Source organism: Desmodus rotundus, chromosome 10 (assembly GCF_022682495.2).
Source record: "Desmodus rotundus isolate HL8 chromosome 10, HLdesRot8A.1, whole genome shotgun sequence".
Taxonomy (NCBI): Eukaryota; Metazoa; Chordata; class Mammalia; order Chiroptera; family Phyllostomidae; genus Desmodus; species Desmodus rotundus.
Genome location: NC_071396.1, coordinates 86,224,646 through 86,241,970, shown reverse-complemented (window position 1 = coordinate 86,241,970; position 17,325 = coordinate 86,224,646). Strand labels below are relative to the sequence as shown.

The window sequence follows — 17,325 nt, the reverse complement described above, 5'->3', positions numbered from 1 at the left end:
TTGCCGTGCAGACTGCCCAAGACCTCTGAACACTTACTGACCTGAATTACCCAGGGGACTAAGGAAGATGCTTTAGGACAAACTGGGACAGCTGTCTGTCTACAAATTCAACTGACAACAATAACCAACCATGAACTCAGTCTCTCCAAGACTAGGCCTGCTTTCAGGGAAAATTCAGGGGTTGCGTTCTATGCTAGCAGAGGCTCTAAAGGACTAAGCCCACTGAATCTGCTCTGGAATCCAGCATACATGGGATGAAGAAATCCCTCTGTGCCAATGGGGTTAAAGACTCAGCTCCTTTAGCTGATGAGCAAGGAAACAGTAGTTTGGGGCATCCTGACGTCTGAGGTTGGGCAGCTCGGATGCTCACTGCCTTGGTGCACGCATGCACACACACGCCTGGGAAACAAGTTTATACAGTCAATCACCTAGAACTGCAAATGTGAAGGCCACTAGCCCCATGTGGCTACGGAGCACCTAAAATATGGCTAGTCAGAATTAAGATGGGCTCTAAGTGTGTAATACGAAGGGGGACCCCCAAAAATCCTGGAATTATCTTCTGGAGGGCGGGCTCCTTGTAGTACAGGCTTCCCCTGCTAGGTGTGTGTTCTAGGAACCCATCTGTATCAGTGCACCTGCTGGCGTTGTTGAGAGAGGCTGCGTTCAGCTTCAGTTAGTTTTTCGTGAAGACTCTTTCAATGCGTTGACCCACTTCATGCTAGGTGATTTAGGAGCGCACCTGCCCACACTGTGCTGAGCGTTTGGCAGATTTTGACCTAAGATGGCATGACCCCCGTGCCCCACCCTCCCTATTCACCTCATCGCATCCCCAAAGACCTGTTTTGGGGTTTCCCCGGGTGAAAAAAGTCCTCAAAGAGAAAGATTTTGTCAGTGTGAAAGATGTGAAACAAAAAACTGCAGAAGCACTAAAAGGCATCAACATGCATGAGTTCGAAACTGGTTTGAGCAGTGGAAAAAACGTCTCGATAGGTGTACTGCATCAAATAGGGAGTACTTTGAAGGTGACTGAAGTTTAAACATGTAAGAATACACAGTTTTTTATAAATAAATTCTGGAGTTTTTGGGTCCCCCTGTATATGCACTCTATATTGTACAAAATATAATAAAAAATCTTTTATAGTGATATGTTGAAATGATACTGCTTTGGATATATTGGGTTAAAACAAATGTCATTAAAATAAATTTTCCCTGGGAGGTATAGGTAGACATACTGCGCCTCCTCGCACAACCAAAAGGAGGACTATGACAAATTTAAAAACAAGAAACAACCAGAACTGACAGAAAATCAAACTGTATGGAATTCTGACAACCAAGGAGTTAAAGAAGAAACATTCATCAGGTAGGAGGGGTGGAAAGGACTCGTGGCAAGGAGGCAGCCGGAGAATGGGGGCAGGCAAGGTGGCAGCTGGTCGAGCGAATGGTCCCACATTCGTGTGCAGATAAACTGGGAGGAACATCTGGGGAGTGAGACCGCACAACCCAGGGTCCCAGCTCAGGGAAATAAGGTCTCAAAGCCTCTGACTGAAAACACCTGTGGGGGTTGAGGTGGCAGCAGGAGAAACTCCCAGCCTCACAGGAGAGTTGGTTGGAGAGACCAACAGGGTCCTGGAATGCACATAAACCCACCCACCTGGGAATCAGCACCAGAAGGCCCCAACTTGATTGTGGAAAGTGGGAGAAGTGACTGAAAATCGGCAGAGAGCTGAGCCAGAGGCACTGTTCCCTCTCAGACCGCCCCCACATACATACAGCGTCACAACACAGCCACAGGGGTGGCCCCACCCTGGTGAACATCTAAGTTTCCGCCCCTTACTACACAATGGGCCCGTAAGACAAAAAAATTGGCCCAAAATAAAGAACAGACCAAAGCTCCAGAAAAAATACAACTAGGCGATGAAAAGATAGCCAACCTAACAGTTCGAAACACTGGTTATCAGCAGGATGCTCCAGAACTCACTGGGCACTTCAACAGCATAAAAAAGACCCAGGTAGCAATGAAGGTCACATGATGTGAAATAAAGGAAAATCTATAGGTACCCAACAGTGAAGGGAAGGAAACCAGGACTCAAATCAAGGGTTTGGAGCAGAAGGAAGAAAGAAACAGAACAGAATGAAGAAACAAGAATTCAAAAAAGTGAGAGGCTTATGAACCTCCAGGACATCTTTAAACGTTCCAACATCCGAATCATAGGGGTGCCAGCAGGAGAAGAGGAAGACCAAGAAATTGAAAAGTTATTTGAAAAAATAATGATGGAGAACTTCTCCAATCTGGCAAAAGAAATAGACTTTCAGGGAGTCCAGGACACTCAAGAGAGTCCCAAAGAAGTTGGATCCAAGGAGGAACACACCAAGGCACATAACTACATTAGCCAAGGTTAAAGATGAGAGAATCTTAAAAGCAGCAAGAGAAAAGGAGACAGTTGCCTACAAAGGAGTGCCCATTAGACTATCGGCTGATTTCTCAAAAGAAACTTTGCAGGCAAGAAGGGGATGGAAAGAAGTATTTGAAGTCATGAAAGGCAAGGCCATACATCCAAGATTACTCTATCCTGCAAAACTTTCATTTAGAATGGAAGGGTAGATAAAGTGCTTCCCAGATAAGGTAAAGCTAAAGGAGTTTATCATCACCAAGCCCTCATTATATGAAATGTTAAAGGGACTTATCTAAGAAAAAGAAGATCAAAGATATGAACATCAAAATGCCAACAAACTCACAGGTGTTAACAACCAAACCTAAAAAAAACAACGAAGCAATCAACTAGAACAGAAACAGAATCATAGAAATGGAGACTGCATGGAGGGTTATCAGTGGGGGAAGGGGAGGGGGAAGAGAGGGGGAAAAGATACAGAGAATAAGTAGCATAAATGGTAGGTAGAAATAGACAGGGGGAGGGTAAGAATAGTATAGGAAATGTAGAAGCCAAAGAACTTATATGTACGACTAAAGGAGGGGAATTCAGGTGGGAGGGGGTGTGCAGGGCACAGGGCAATAAAGGGGGGGAAATGGGACAACTGTAATAGCATAATCAATAAAATATATTTAAAAATATATAAATAAATAAATTTTACCTGATTACTTTTACTTTCATTATATGGCTACTAGAAATTTTTAACTACATAGGAGGCTCACATTATATTTCTATTGGACTAAGATATACTAGATAGCACTTGTCTAAAAATCTCAATTTAGACAAAATACCACTTAACTTTTTTGGAAGCAAGATGTCATGTTAGATAATGGCATGAACTCCCACTAGGGAAGTCCTCATGTCCAATCTTCCAGCACATTTATCACGTCCAGTATTCATTTAACTACCGACTTGCCAGATGACTCCATGTTCTAAGAGGGTCGGGGCAAACTCCTCTCTCACACCAGTCCTTGTAGTACCTCTCACAACCCCTCTTAACCCCTCTCTACCCAATTCTTGTGCCCACCTCCCGAACCTCAGCTGGCACACCCAACATTCTGTTTCTAGCACCTTCTTCCCTCGGCTTCTACTACTCATTCTACCTGGAGGACATCCTTTACTCTCATGACTTATTTATAACTTCACATAAAATCAAATGATTCAGACCTCGACTTCTCAGCTCCCACATCTATCAAATTAAAGTCACACCCTAAAAGAAGAATCCAAGTATTTTTAACAAATGAAAGAAATGGCTGACTCCAGTTCAAAGTCTCAACAGCCTGCCAAATTCCTAAAATGGTTCCTGTGTACTGAGAAGAAAGGGTCAAGACTACACTTTGTGTGTGGTCTGCTTAAGTAATCTGGCTTTTATCTCTTTTTATTTTCTATGTCCTCCATTTGAAGAAGGTAATAAATAATGAAATGCCCCGAAGAGGGTCATATGAAAAGAGAAGGCCCCAAACAGCACACAATTAGGCAAGTTTGGTCATAAAGAAAGACCGGAGGTTCTTATTTGGAACACGCGGATGCAGGTCTGAATTCCTGAAAGTATGGGCGTGGTTCTGGGTGTCTGCATATATAACAATACTGAATGAAGAGTCTGAAGCTTTCATCTTATTTCAAAGGGTCTGTGACCCAAATTAATACTACTGCTATAGAACTTACAAATGAAACTCAATGAAATTATGAGGTAAAGACACGTTATGACAAGTATTTTAAGTCACCAATGTTATATATGTTTGTAGTTATTAAGTCCATTACAGTGCACCTCTGTTTACTCTGTGTATCTTCACAGTATGATCTTCGCCACAACTTGCGAAATGTAACCACTCAGTACCTTCTGCTTCCTTCTGTTCAGTTTTTCCATTACAATTCTTCCAGCACAATTTTTTCACAGCAAGTGTATGGCTTTGGCTAAAACAAACATAGAGAAAGCATGAACTGAATGTATGCTATGACTACAAAATATTTTACTAGTTCCTCACCTACATATTAATTTAACCATTAATATTGTTAACATAAACCAAAGTCAAAACCCGAAAAGTCAGAATGTACAGATTCTAAAATACCGTCACTAATACTTCAGCAATTTTATTCTAACCTTGAAAACATCTGTTACTTAAAACTGTCAATATATCATTTCCTAACCAGGATACCACCAAATTTTAATGATCAGTGAAATGCATGACACAGCTATTAAAATCAGACTTTAAGACAGTAATTCAGATTATTTTACGCTTCTGACATCCCTATGACATGGATAGACTCTTACATTTTTACTGCTGGGTAAGGAAAGACAGTGAAAGATTTTAATGAACTGCCCAGCGAAAAAATCTTGGTCTCCAATGTGATCTTCAACTGCATGACCTTGAGCAAGCAGCTCATATTAACGCCCATCCCCATCCTCATGGCAGACGTACAGTGCTCCCAAACATAGATTATTGATAAATCTCTATGAAAATAGAGTATCCTCTGTAAATTTAACCAGCAAGTTAGACCTCTAAACCAAAAAGTAATAAAGTGGAAAACTTAGATTTTAAGGCAGTAAACACTTAAAGCAATGCCAGAGCACACAAATTATACCTTCAGATGCTGAGAACATGTGTTACCAGGTGTATTCTCAGGTTCAAAGATAGGATTAAAGTATAATCTTGAGGTATGAAACACATTTTTAACTTAGCACTCCAGAACCTATGCAACCAAATGATTGCAAACCCTTGCAAGTGGCCCCACTGGGAGGTTCCGCACATTCCCACGCTGCTGCCGGCCTCAGAGCTTCCCGAAATTCTTCTAAAGGAAATGCTTCCATATTATATTACACAGGCTATGACTTGAGTACTATCAATGATAGCTCATCTTTGTGTGAGGACGAATTTGATTACTGAAAACAGTTAAGCAATCAAAATGAGTAGAACTATAAAAAGTATTATAGTTAGTTTCTTGCACCCGGTAATGCAGTTCCTAAACAGAAGTTCCAAGACTGACCTGAAGCAGTGACATCACGGAACAAGTGTGTGTATGTAGTATACTGCCTCCCAGGGGAGTCACTCTGAGAGACCCTACTTACTTGCCTATACAAATGTTGAGAAGGAGGGTTTCTTTTTTTTTTTTTTTTGATAATATTCTTTAAATCCAACAGGTCACTACATCTGACATTTAGAACACAGGGAGTGGGGGGTACAAACCTAAAAAAAAGTCTTTGCTTATCAATTATCTTTGTGTCTCATTACTAACAAGAAGTTTCATCTGAAAGGTTCTTGAAATCTGGTAATTGAAACATCAGCAATCCAATTAATATAATGTGTTAAGTCAGGAAGTCAGGAACTAGTCCTTCTAAATCCAAAATCACCATAATGACTTTAAAAAAAATCTTACAATGAAAAACTCAAATTCTGTACATGTCACCTGCCTGTGCTTTCTAAGGGACTTCCTGCCAGTGTCCTTCCCACATTCAGGGCAAGGAAGTGGTCTGGGTACCAGGCAAAGGCAGATACAGCGCTGTGGGCAGGCAAGGTGAAAGGAAGGAAAAGAAAAAGGAGGGGAACCCAGGAAGAAAGCTTTCAAGTGCCTACAATATGGAATTTCACTGGGCTACTTCCCTCTTCGGTAAGCCAACAGCACCAACCATTTCAACTGCTAACTGCAGCATCAGAGGGGCAGGAGAGGAGCCAGGAGGGCAGAAGTAATAAAGGCAGATTTCATTTTAACGAATTCAGTTACAATGAGCGCTAACACACTTTGTGGTCAAGGAGACAAGTTCCCCAGGATGAAACATCTTGTAAGAGACATGCTCACAAGTTTCTCTCCTTCCAGCCAACCATCTCATCATGAAATGCTGTTTAGAACTGTTTTTGAAATTATAATCTGAACAGTTCAGATACATGAAAAGTTGAAGAATCCTAAGAAAATCTGATACAGAATGACACTAGTGACCTTTCCAGAAGTTTAGATTGTTTTAAGGAGTAAAATGTGTTAAAAAAAAAAAAAAAGATTAAAAAATGATCCCTGTTCTCTGGGCAGGTAGAGGTGGGGAGGATGGTTCTAAGGAGCAAGCCCTCGAAGCCAGCTCCTGCGCAAAGGCCCATGCCCAGGCTGTGAGGCTCGGGGACAGGTTACTGTGCTTGACAGACGGTCACAGGGCTTTGACGGGTACTTGACAGTTTGCTCCATTGTGGGACCTGAGCTGAAGTGTTCAAATGCTACCAAAGCCAATCAATATTTCAAAAAATCACCAACATTTTGAATCAATTTTATCAAATTTAAAATACATCATTATGAAAATCACTTTTCTCAAATGTATTATCTATAAAGATAATATTATGCGAATAAGCAATTTGGTCAAGCAAACTTTTAAAAACCAGGAGCCATTTGGCAACAAACACCAGTTTTAAGAAATTATACCACAGAACACAAGGGGACCACTTAATGGTGGGCACCATAAATATAGATTTCTGTCCTTCTTCATGCAAATGTGACATAAAATTTGCTACTAAATAACTAAAGTTATTTCAATCTAGTCTGATGGCAAAATAAGAGAAAATACCTTTGACTTGTTTCTATACAGAGAGTCCAGTCATTTACTTCTGGAATTTGATGAGTCTTTTTCCAGGTGTATAAACAAATCTTTCCACATTCTAATCCTACTGCGACAACGTATCTGTTTTTAAGGGAGGGAGGAAGGCAGTTAGTAATGCAGCATGAATTTCTGTCATCTCCATCATCACACTAAAGTAGTTCTTCAGTGTTCCCAACTGCCCCATGCTTACAAAAGCCTCCATTTAAAGCCACTGTAAAGCCACTGTACTGTGCCGTCAACAAGCCTCCTCTCCATCAAGGGGGCCCACAGTTTTACCTCTGTCCTCCATTGGCAAAGCCCAAGAACCAATGTTTCCCTGGCTGGCTGCACAGGGGCCCTTGTTCTGCTGAAGACACTTATTTCTTAGAAAGCACCACAGTCCCGAATTTGATGAAGTAAGAACCTTTCAGCTACACTCCAATATCCCTTTACCACTTTGAATATCATTGAGTTCTATCAATTTACAAGTTCTTATGAGAAACATAAGCACTATGAAAAAATAGCAGCTTGGAAGCTAAGAGAGCCCATGCATGGAAGTGTAAGTGGGCTACATACTGACAAACCAAGTGGTCTTCTTAAAGGAAACATGTAAGGAAGCCCCACACAGAGACTAACCGTTGAGAAAGGTTAAGCACGGGGCAGACACTGACGGCTGTCACAGACCCATGCACGTCCAGGATGGAGGAGCAGGGGCCAACGCTGTGCTCAATGGAGTCATCGCTGGAGTCGCATTCCCCCCAGACAACCACCTAGCCAAAAAAGATCAAACTCTATAAAGCTTTCTCTTGGCAAGGCTTCCAGCAAGGCATTAGAGAGTTTCAGTGACATAAACAATGCAAAATACTTGCTCTGGCATTCAAAAATATTCAGCATTTACATTTGTGTTCCAGGACTTAAGAGCACTTTAAGTAAGCATCACAGAGAAGCCACAGTGTAGCACACACAAGTCTCTGAGACCAAAACTACCTAAGTGTGCCAGCCTAGATGGACTGTTCCTGTCAGGGGGGCCTTTGCACTCAGGAAACCAGTTCTTATCCAGCGAGTACTCACTGAAGGGCTCATGCACCTGCCCAAGAAGTTACCACAAATACACGGGGACCAATCAAGTCCCTGGTTCCTCCTCTATACCACCCACTGCTCAGGGCATCAGCTCAGCTGTCGAGAGGCCCTAGCCTTGAGGAGACCCCATATAAGACACAGGGCTTCCCTGGAAGCTCAAGCCTCAAGCGCATGTGATTGGTCACAAAGAAATGGAGAGGGAAGTAAAGTGGACGATAATTTCAAAATGCAGGACCAAAGCAAGATTCCGAGCAGAGGGCTCTGCCCAAGCAAGTGGAAGAGCGTTTCCGAGCATGTGCAGCCTATAGTGCCTTGTTTGTTTCAGCCCTGATGTATCCCTGAGAGCCACAGCTGGGCCATCTGCTACTGGGTGTGACTGTGGCAGACAGACACAGTCCTGCTTCCTCAGCAGCAAGCAGAGGTTACACAAATAAATGCCAGGAAGAATTAAACTGGGAAGTGAACAGAAGTGAAGGTCTGAGGGCAAGTGTTTCTAAGGCTAACATTTCAGTGTCTCACTGAGTGACAATGCCCATGCTGGCCCTCTGCTATGACTGGACTAGGGCAGGGAGAGGAAAGGAAACTGCCTCACCACCTCTGGTCTGCAGTAAAAGGAAATAAAGAGTATGAAAGCAAAGGAAAGACCAGAGGCCAGGTGAACATTCCCCAGGGAACAAGGGCAGGGGGTTATGGCCAAGACACTGCTGCTAGCTAACTTGTTCTGGGTTTTGGAAAGCTTGAATCAATCTCCCTCCCTGTCCTTCTCCCTCTCCTTCACGCATGCGCGCGCGCACACACACACACACACACACACACACACACTCTCTCTCTCTCTCTCTCTCTCTCACCACTGAATGAAAAGGTAATAATCATTCAGTATAGGAACAAAATTTCACTCATAAAAGTATGAAAAAGAAAAGTAGAAACTGTGATCGCCCTTGGGCCCCCTTGCCCTGCTCCTGCTCTACTACTTTCTCAGTCTTGATCCATTTCATTTACTAGTTTTCTCCCACTCAGGCCATTTGATTCAGGTCATGTGTTTAAAAGGTCTTCTTATACTTGAGATTTCAAAGAAATGTACTTATAGAATTTAACAAGAAAATACCTTTTTATGTATGCATATGAAAAACAAACAGGAAATACATAAATCAGTTTTTAAGTTGTATCAGCAAGTCAGGATTATGTGGTTTCTATTCAATCATACCTGTAATAACATCATTTTACATTTGAAAAAATATTAAAATTTTAAAACATTACCTTTCTGTCCCGACTTCCAGTGAAGAAAAACTTGTTGTCAGGACTCCAATCACAAGACCAAATAATTCTACTGTGCACAGCAGTGACTTTGTTGGTGAAGGCAAAGAGACTGAAAATTGGGTCTGAAAGAAACACGTAGGCACTACTCACAAAGCAGAGGATGCTGTTTTGCCTTTTTTTTTGCCTGTTAAAAAGCTATGTTTAAGTGCCATATTCAATTTACGTATGGTAACTTTTGCAACAGCCCACGGCTACGCGAATGACTCCTACCAGAGGTTACGGGAACACAGTTATTGTTCTAGTAGAAAATGACTTTATACTGACCAGTCACTCTCTAGTGACTTGATGGAAAACATCTCCCAGGCATGCAGCTAATGGTTCAATTTATGCCTAGGGTGGAAACCTCAAGCAATTTACCTTATTCAGGAAATAGCTAAATTTGCATATTAAGCTGTGGAAAAAAGATTAATGTTCCCTTAAATAATTTTTTTTTAAACCCAAACTTTAAAAAATCTATCCCTTTGTAAGATTTAAATGTAAGGTAACTTGTAGCCCTTACATGGACTATACCTAAAATACGTAAGTGCTTATGAGGAGGGAAGAGGAAAGCATCTATTAATCCATAATCCACAAAGATAAAGTAAATTAACGGATATATTACTAGTATCACTTTAACTTTTTAAAGAGTAAAGGTTGCATGTTAGAAAATCACTAGTTAATTGCAAGAGAAAGTCTTTTCTAACACATAATGCCAAGTGAGTACATGTCATAGTTCCTGGTATTCTCTAAAAAACAAGAAACTAAGGGATTATAAATATCACAAGATCAAAAAAATGCAGGTTGTTATCAGTGGAAAATTAAAAGTAGGTGTAAACAACACAGAGATACTTTAAACACTCTCTAGATTTTACCCAAAGAAATTGGGGGAACAGGAATGGCCACTGTGGAAACAAAACAAAGTTTCCCTTTCTCTCTCTCCCTTTTTAAAAATTTATGCCAGGCTCAGCATAGAATGCAGGTAGGAGTGTTAACATCTTGGCCAGGGGTTTTTCACACGTGGATGCCTAAAGCACCCTTCCCTACTATCAAAGTGACAGGACTGGGTAGGAAATGGATAAAAATAATTGTCCTTCTAAGTTTTTATTTTCATTATTCCTCTCCCATAAACTCCTAGATTGGAATATGCCATCCATTTGGTTTTATGGTAGCATTCTATAACCATTAGCAAAAACTAAATTTTCTACATATAGATGTTTGTTTCTTTAACTGAGGTGTCTGACTACATGCCATCCTGACTGCATAATCACAAAAGTCAACCCGAAGACCACCTGCATTGAAATCTTACAAGGACGGTTAAGTCTTCCTCAAGTATAACAGAATTCTGAAAGACTTCACAACAGTGAGACTCTGCCGTTCACCTGGTATCATTTTTGTTTCTCTTCACCCAACAGCTTCTCAAGGTGGACAAAATGGATGTAACTGTCTTACTAATAATCTTCCTAATCAGAAACTGTTTTTACCTAACTCAGGTGACATAGTGTCCTGCTTTTTCCATAGTGACCAGGTCCGATCTCTGGAAACAGCCAGTAAGAACTTGTCATTAGGTGAGAAGGCCATCTGTGTGATGGTCAAACTGTGGAAAACTAAGTTCTGCACCTGTTTCCAAGATGCAGTGTTCCAAAGAATGATGGCTGCATGCTCTTTCTTAGTTGCCTGCAGGAGAGAAATGAAACAATAGTTTAAAGATGTTCACTTCGCCCTGGCTGGTGTGGCTCAGTGGACTGAGTGCTCACCTATGAACCGAAAAGTTGCAGGTTTGATTCCCAGTCAGGGCATGTGCCTGGGTTGCAGGCCAGGACCCAAGTTGGGGGTGTGCGGGAAGCAACAGATCCATGTATCTCTCTCACACATCAATGTTTCTCTCCCTCCCTTCCCCTTTCTCTACAAATAAATATTTTTTTTAAAAAAAGACATTCAGTTCTAGTCAAGATGAAATAACAGGATCAGATTTTACTTTCTTGTGCGAAAAAACTAAAAATCCAGACAAAGTACATAAAAATGATGGCACATCAAAACTGAGATATCTGTAAACAAAGAACACTGATCGTTGAGAGAAAAAATGAATCAGAATGAGGAGGGGAAAAAAAGAATAAAGAATATCATCAAACTCTATGACAACTTCAAGCAGTTAAATATAGGTATAACTAGAGTCCCAGAAAGGACGAGAAGAAAAAAATACTTATAAAAGATAATGGCTGAAAATTTTCCAAATTTGATGAAAGTAATACCTATTGATCTATGGAGTTCAACAAAACCCAAGCACAAGAAACATGAAGACAACTGTACCAACAATAATCAGATTGTTTAAAACCAGCAATAAATATGAAATTGCAGTTGGAGAGAAAAAACCGATTACTGAGGAACAAAGACAAAATGCAGCAGACTCATGAGACATAATGCACGTCCGAAGAAAACATAGCAATGTTTTACCATACAAAAGGAAAACCAACAATTCTTTACCCACTGTTAAGTATCATTCAAAAAATGAAGAAATAGTTTTCAGGCTAACAAATTCTGAAAAAATTCATGACTAGTAGAATTACATTACAAAGAATGTAAAAGAATATTCTTTAGGCAGAAGGAAAATGATATCTGATGGGAATTTTTTTATTACTTAAATCTCTATAAAAGATAATTGATGGGTCAAAACAGAAATAACAGTATGTTATGGGATTTCAATGAATAAGTAAAATGTACAACAATACCACAAAGTAGGGGAAAATGAAAGTATACTTCTGTAGAGTTCTTAAATTGTACATAAAATAGTGAAATATTACTTGAAGGCAGACTGTGGTAAATTAAAGATGTATACTATGAAAATGTAAAACACCAATAAAATAACGCAACAAAAATGTGTATCTGCTGACCAAACAGAAGAGATAAAGTAAACTCATAAGTATCCAATTAATCCAATCTAAGTAAAATGGACCAAACAGATGCATCAAGTGGAAAGCAAATAGCAAGACGACAGATTTATATCTAACCATATCAATTATGACATTAAAGGTAAATGACTTAATAAAACCCCTATGAAAATGAAACATTAACAAGATGAGTAAAAAAGCAAGACCCAACTACATGCTGTCTCTCTAAAACCCACTAGAAATAAAACAAACAGCTTAAAAGTAAAATTATGGGAAAAGATATATAATTCAAGCACTACTGAAAAGAAAGCTAGAGTGGCTATATTACCAGCAAAGTAGATTTCAAAGTAGAAAATATTACCAGCAATTAAAGAGGGTTGATGAATCAAGAAAATATGACAATGAAAAATGTTTTAACAACAGACATCAAAATACATAAAGTAAAAACTGACCGACTTGCAAGGATTAAAAGACAAGTCCACAGTTACAGTCATAAGTCTTCCAAATGACACTCTCAATAGAACTGAAAGGACAATGCTATCAGCCAATCTGACACGGTTCATATTTTCAGAACACTCCACCCAGCAGAAATAGAATCCATTCTTTTCAAAGTGAACATGGAAATTTACCAAGATTAAATTTTCAAAGATTCAAATCGTATTTGTTCTCTGACCACAATGAAATTAGATGTCAGTAACAGAAAGATAACTAGAAAACACTCAGAATACGAAAACTAATACATTTTAAAATAAACTATAGTTTAAATATGAAATCAAAGTAATATTAGAAAAGTTTTTAATTAAATGGAAATGAAAATTTGCGTAATGCCTCAAAAACTATGCTTACAGGGAAATCGATAGTAGTAAAGATCTATACTACAACAAACAAACAAAAAACATGACCTAATATGGAAAAATTGGTAGACTTCACCAAATCATACAACTTCTGCTCTTTGAACAATACTCTTAGGAAAATGAGAAGAAAAGCCACCGGGAATAATTATCTACACAGCTTATATCTGATAGTTGATCAGATATAAAAAACTTTTCAAAATTCAGCAATAAAACAATCTAATAAAGAAATAGGCAAAATATTTGAAGATATTTCATTAAAGATACATAAATGGACAAGTGGCACATTAAGGAAATGCAACTAGAACCATAATGAAATATTACACACCTATTAGAATGGTTAAAGAGAGTGACCACGTCAAGTGTTGGTGAGGGCATGGAGCAACTAGAACTCTAATATATTGCTGGTGGGCTTGTAAAATGGTATAACCACTTTGGAAAATACTTTATCAGCTTCTTAAAAGTGTAAATATACATCTACCAAATCACCTAGAAATTCCACTCTTAGGTATTTATTCAAAAGAAATAAAAGCATATATCCATGCAAACTTGTACACAAATATTCATAACGGCTTTATCAGTAAAAGCCAAAAATTTTGTAAACAATTCAAATGTCCATTAAAAAGTGAATGGATCAACAAATTTTGATATATCTATAAAAGGGAAAACCATTCAGCAACAAAAAAAGAATGAAGTATTGATACATGCAACATGATGAAAAAAGCCAGACACCCCCAACCAAAAAAAGAGTACACACTGTAGGATTCCAATTATGTAAAATTTTAGAAAATGCAAAGTACTCTATCATGACAAAAGGCAGATTAGTGGTCTTCTATGTAAGGAGACTGGAGAGAGTAAGGAGGGGCTGAAAAAAATTGCCATGGGGTGAATAAAATTTTGAGGATTGATGGATATGTACATTATCTTGATTCTGCTAATAATTCCACAGATATAAACACATTTGTTAAACATCAATCTTTTCACTTTCACCATGCAACTTATAGAACACTAATGGCATCTAAATAAAGCTGTTAAAAACACTAGTTTAAAATAAAGATGCATCTAATCATTTGCTTTACAGTCAAAACAAAATGTTGGATGGCACCTTCATTAAGAAATCCAGCTACCTTCAGGTTGGTGCCTAGAGGATAAAGCCACTAGCAGTTTCCATGGGTCTTCTATTGAGCAAATGAGTTTACACAAACATTCAGATTTAAACTTCCCAAACTACATTATCAACCATGCCTCTTTTCCATTGTATTAAAACATAAAACACAGAGAAAAAGTACGCAAATTAAAAAAACAAGTTAGTTGCACATGCTTGCTACAAGTGAGCCAACTTGAAAAATAATCACTTATATGATTAACAGTGCACTAAGCAAAAAACAAATTAGCTGCTCAGTAGCAGCACAGCTATTCCTCCTACTAAGCTCCCACAGGCCCCTGTAAAAGAAGGAAGTACTCTCGGTACCATCCTCACAGAAGGCACAAGCAAGGGGGGTGGAGGAGGAGGGCACAGCAATATCTCTTATCATGCCTCTCAATACAGGCCAGTGGTAAGAAGCCACAGCGAAAGCAGGGACAGCAGACCATACAGATGGGCAGCTCTCATCAACACACTTCAATAAGCAGACAAACTTTAGAAAATTTAGAAGACTGTGTAGGTCTCAGACCCTTCAGACAATCCTCTGTAAGTATTTCACTCCACAGCATATGGATAAATACTAAATAGTTTAAGATGAGTCTCCCAGGCTAATGTGTGAAGTGCACTATTCTGTAGTTTCATGCTGGTGGCTAGCTGAGCAGGCCACCCTCCTGCCTCACCCTGGCATGGGCGGAGGGACTCCACCTATAGGTCTGTACCAAGAGTGTCCTCAAGAAACCTCCAATGGAGTGCCCTCTGAGTTCCACCTTCTTATTCCTGTGTCTCCGGGACTCCAATTATTTAAAGTGTATCATATTTTCAGGTCTTATTTGTAAGATACCTGATTAATTTTTGAGTAGAGGCATAAATCAGTTCAAATCAAGTATTTAGGAATAAAAATGTGTAGCTGAAATAGATTTTTAAAAATATTTTATTTATTTTAGAGAGAGGACAAGGGAAGGAGAAAGAAAGGGAGAGAAACATCAATGTGAGAGAGAAACATCGATCAGAAGCCTCTTGTACGCTCCCACCTGGGGACCTGGCTGCAACCTGGGCCTGTGCCCTGACTGGGAATCAAACCAGCAACCTTTTGGTTTGCAGGATGATGCCCAACTACAGCAGTGAGGGCAACTGCTGAAACAGATGTAAATGCAACTGCAAGCTTTTGATGAAACAGATAAGGAGACTGAGAAAGCAAGATTCACAAAAAGCAGGCACCAGTGACTGTTCACATGGTGTTCTAACTTGCAGGAGCCTAATGACTCAACCTGTGATGAAATAGAATAAAAAAGTAAAATTCCCTACCTTACAAGCAGAGGCAAGCAGAGTCTTTGAATTGTTACAAGCAACACAAAATAATTCGTAACCATGTCCATATCTAAAATTAAAAGGAGAAAATGCATAACCCCTGTATTAGTAAATATCCTCATGCTACAGAACTTTTAAATGTGAAAAGAATAACATCACTCTCTCTAGGTAACATACAGTTATTGCAGGGAACACTAAATTTCTGTCTAGGCAAACAATTGGGGAAAAAACAAAGAGACTGGAGAAAAATACCAGTTTTCTAGAAGTAATACAACTTATCCATATAATTAGGTTAAAATACAAGTTTTCAACCCCAGCCAGCCAGTACAACAACAAATAAACCATGGCAAGGTTTACAATGGGAAACCAACAAAGGAAAACCAACAGAATAACAAAACTTAAAAGCCTCTTTTAAAAGAGATGGGGAGAATGTATATGTATGTGTGTATCTATATATATATTTATGCTTCTCTACTTTAAAAATTAAGACTGATAAACAAGCCTAGTAAATATAAGACATAGTAATATAAAAACCTATGTAAAATTTGATTCTCCCCCCTCATGAAAGTCACTAAAACATCTTTAGAGAAGGGCAGGAAATGTAGGTAAAAGGAAATGAAAGCAAAGGAAAAAGCAAGTTGTGGAGGCGAGTCACAAGTTATGACAGAATCAGACCAAACTGCTAAAAGTTTAACTTACAGTTTTTGAACTTCAGGCCACAAAGTATTCTGCAGAAGTTGATCCTCAGTGGGAGGTTCTATAATAAATTTATAGTGCTAAATTATTTTTTTTTCTACTTCCATACAAATAAAAAAAGTAAATGGTAGAGCCCTTATTTAGGTCAGCAGTGACAACTATAAGTACTTAATGATGTTATTAAATCATCCTTTTTAAATTTCTTACCTGTAAGTATGGAGGGTTGAAAGGCTACCTGGTGATACTCAAAACCTGTACTAGTTAACAGCTCTTCTTCATCAGAAGGCTGAGAAGCTGTATCTCCTAGTTTAAAAGAAACACAACATCATGAATGTAGTCACCACCATCTTTATGTCTCCTACACACATTCTAATATTAAGGCTATCAATTAGAAAGTAGTGGCGCTTAAAGTAGTGTAATTCAAGCCATATCCACGTGATTCCAAAGCTACATTTATTTCTACTACTCCAGTGTTTTATAAATGTGCTCGTAGGAGCACTAGTCAATTATTTAGGGACTCCCTCCTTTTCTTTGACCTAACATTTCCCAAGCTTTTAAAACTATGGAACATTCTTCAGGCACCCATATTAGCATTCATGGTTGTAGTTCTCCATGACACACCGTGTGAAAGCTGCACCTACTTCAAGGTCTGCATGTGTACAGAGTACTTATCACAAAATATGTGATAAAGACAGATGTGGGTATTGTGTTATTTTAAAAAAGATTGGCTGTAATAAATATTAAGTACATGCTGTACAAGTGTGTAAGTAGGTTTTATGTACACTATTGGTTCAATAATTTTGGAGGCTAAAGGCTTACCCTGAAAGACAGCTTTATTTGATAATCCCAAAGCAGGGACAGTAGCTCCTTCTGGAAGTTCACTGTCTTGCTGGAATAGAAAGTATGATGTATGTTTCAAACACTGAAAGTTACTGTTACCTCGAGCACTACAAAAATGTCATGCTCATAAATGCTAAGTAGCTTAAAGATCACCTTTGTGTGGGTGTCTGCACACACCTTCATTTCCTGAACCAATAGGTACATTGCTAAGCAAACACTCTCCAACAGACAGGCTTCAGCT

At 39.1% G+C, this 17,325-nt stretch overlaps 1 protein-coding gene across 1 annotated transcript in view; it reads right to left on the bottom strand.

The window, feature by feature from the left end:
• Positions 1 to 4,112: 4,112 nt before the first annotated feature.
• ELP2 (elongator acetyltransferase complex subunit 2) overlaps positions 4,113 to 17,325 on the bottom strand; it is a 35,450-nt gene continuing 22,237 nt past the window's right edge. The window contains exons 14-22 of the mRNA XM_024580614.4: positions 17,064 to 17,133; positions 16,452 to 16,547; positions 16,248 to 16,305; positions 15,546 to 15,618; positions 10,842 to 11,034; positions 9,322 to 9,443; positions 7,621 to 7,754; positions 6,973 to 7,086; positions 4,113 to 4,343 (exon numbers count right to left, since the gene is read on the bottom strand). Coding sequence (XP_024436382.3) covers positions 4,187 to 4,343; positions 6,973 to 7,086; positions 7,621 to 7,754; positions 9,322 to 9,443; positions 10,842 to 11,034; positions 15,546 to 15,618; positions 16,248 to 16,305; positions 16,452 to 16,547; positions 17,064 to 17,133 — 1,017 coding nt within the window. The 3' untranslated portion in view covers positions 4,113 to 4,186. The remainder of the gene's footprint in view (positions 4,344 to 6,972; positions 7,087 to 7,620; positions 7,755 to 9,321; positions 9,444 to 10,841; positions 11,035 to 15,545; positions 15,619 to 16,247; positions 16,306 to 16,451; positions 16,548 to 17,063; positions 17,134 to 17,325) is intronic.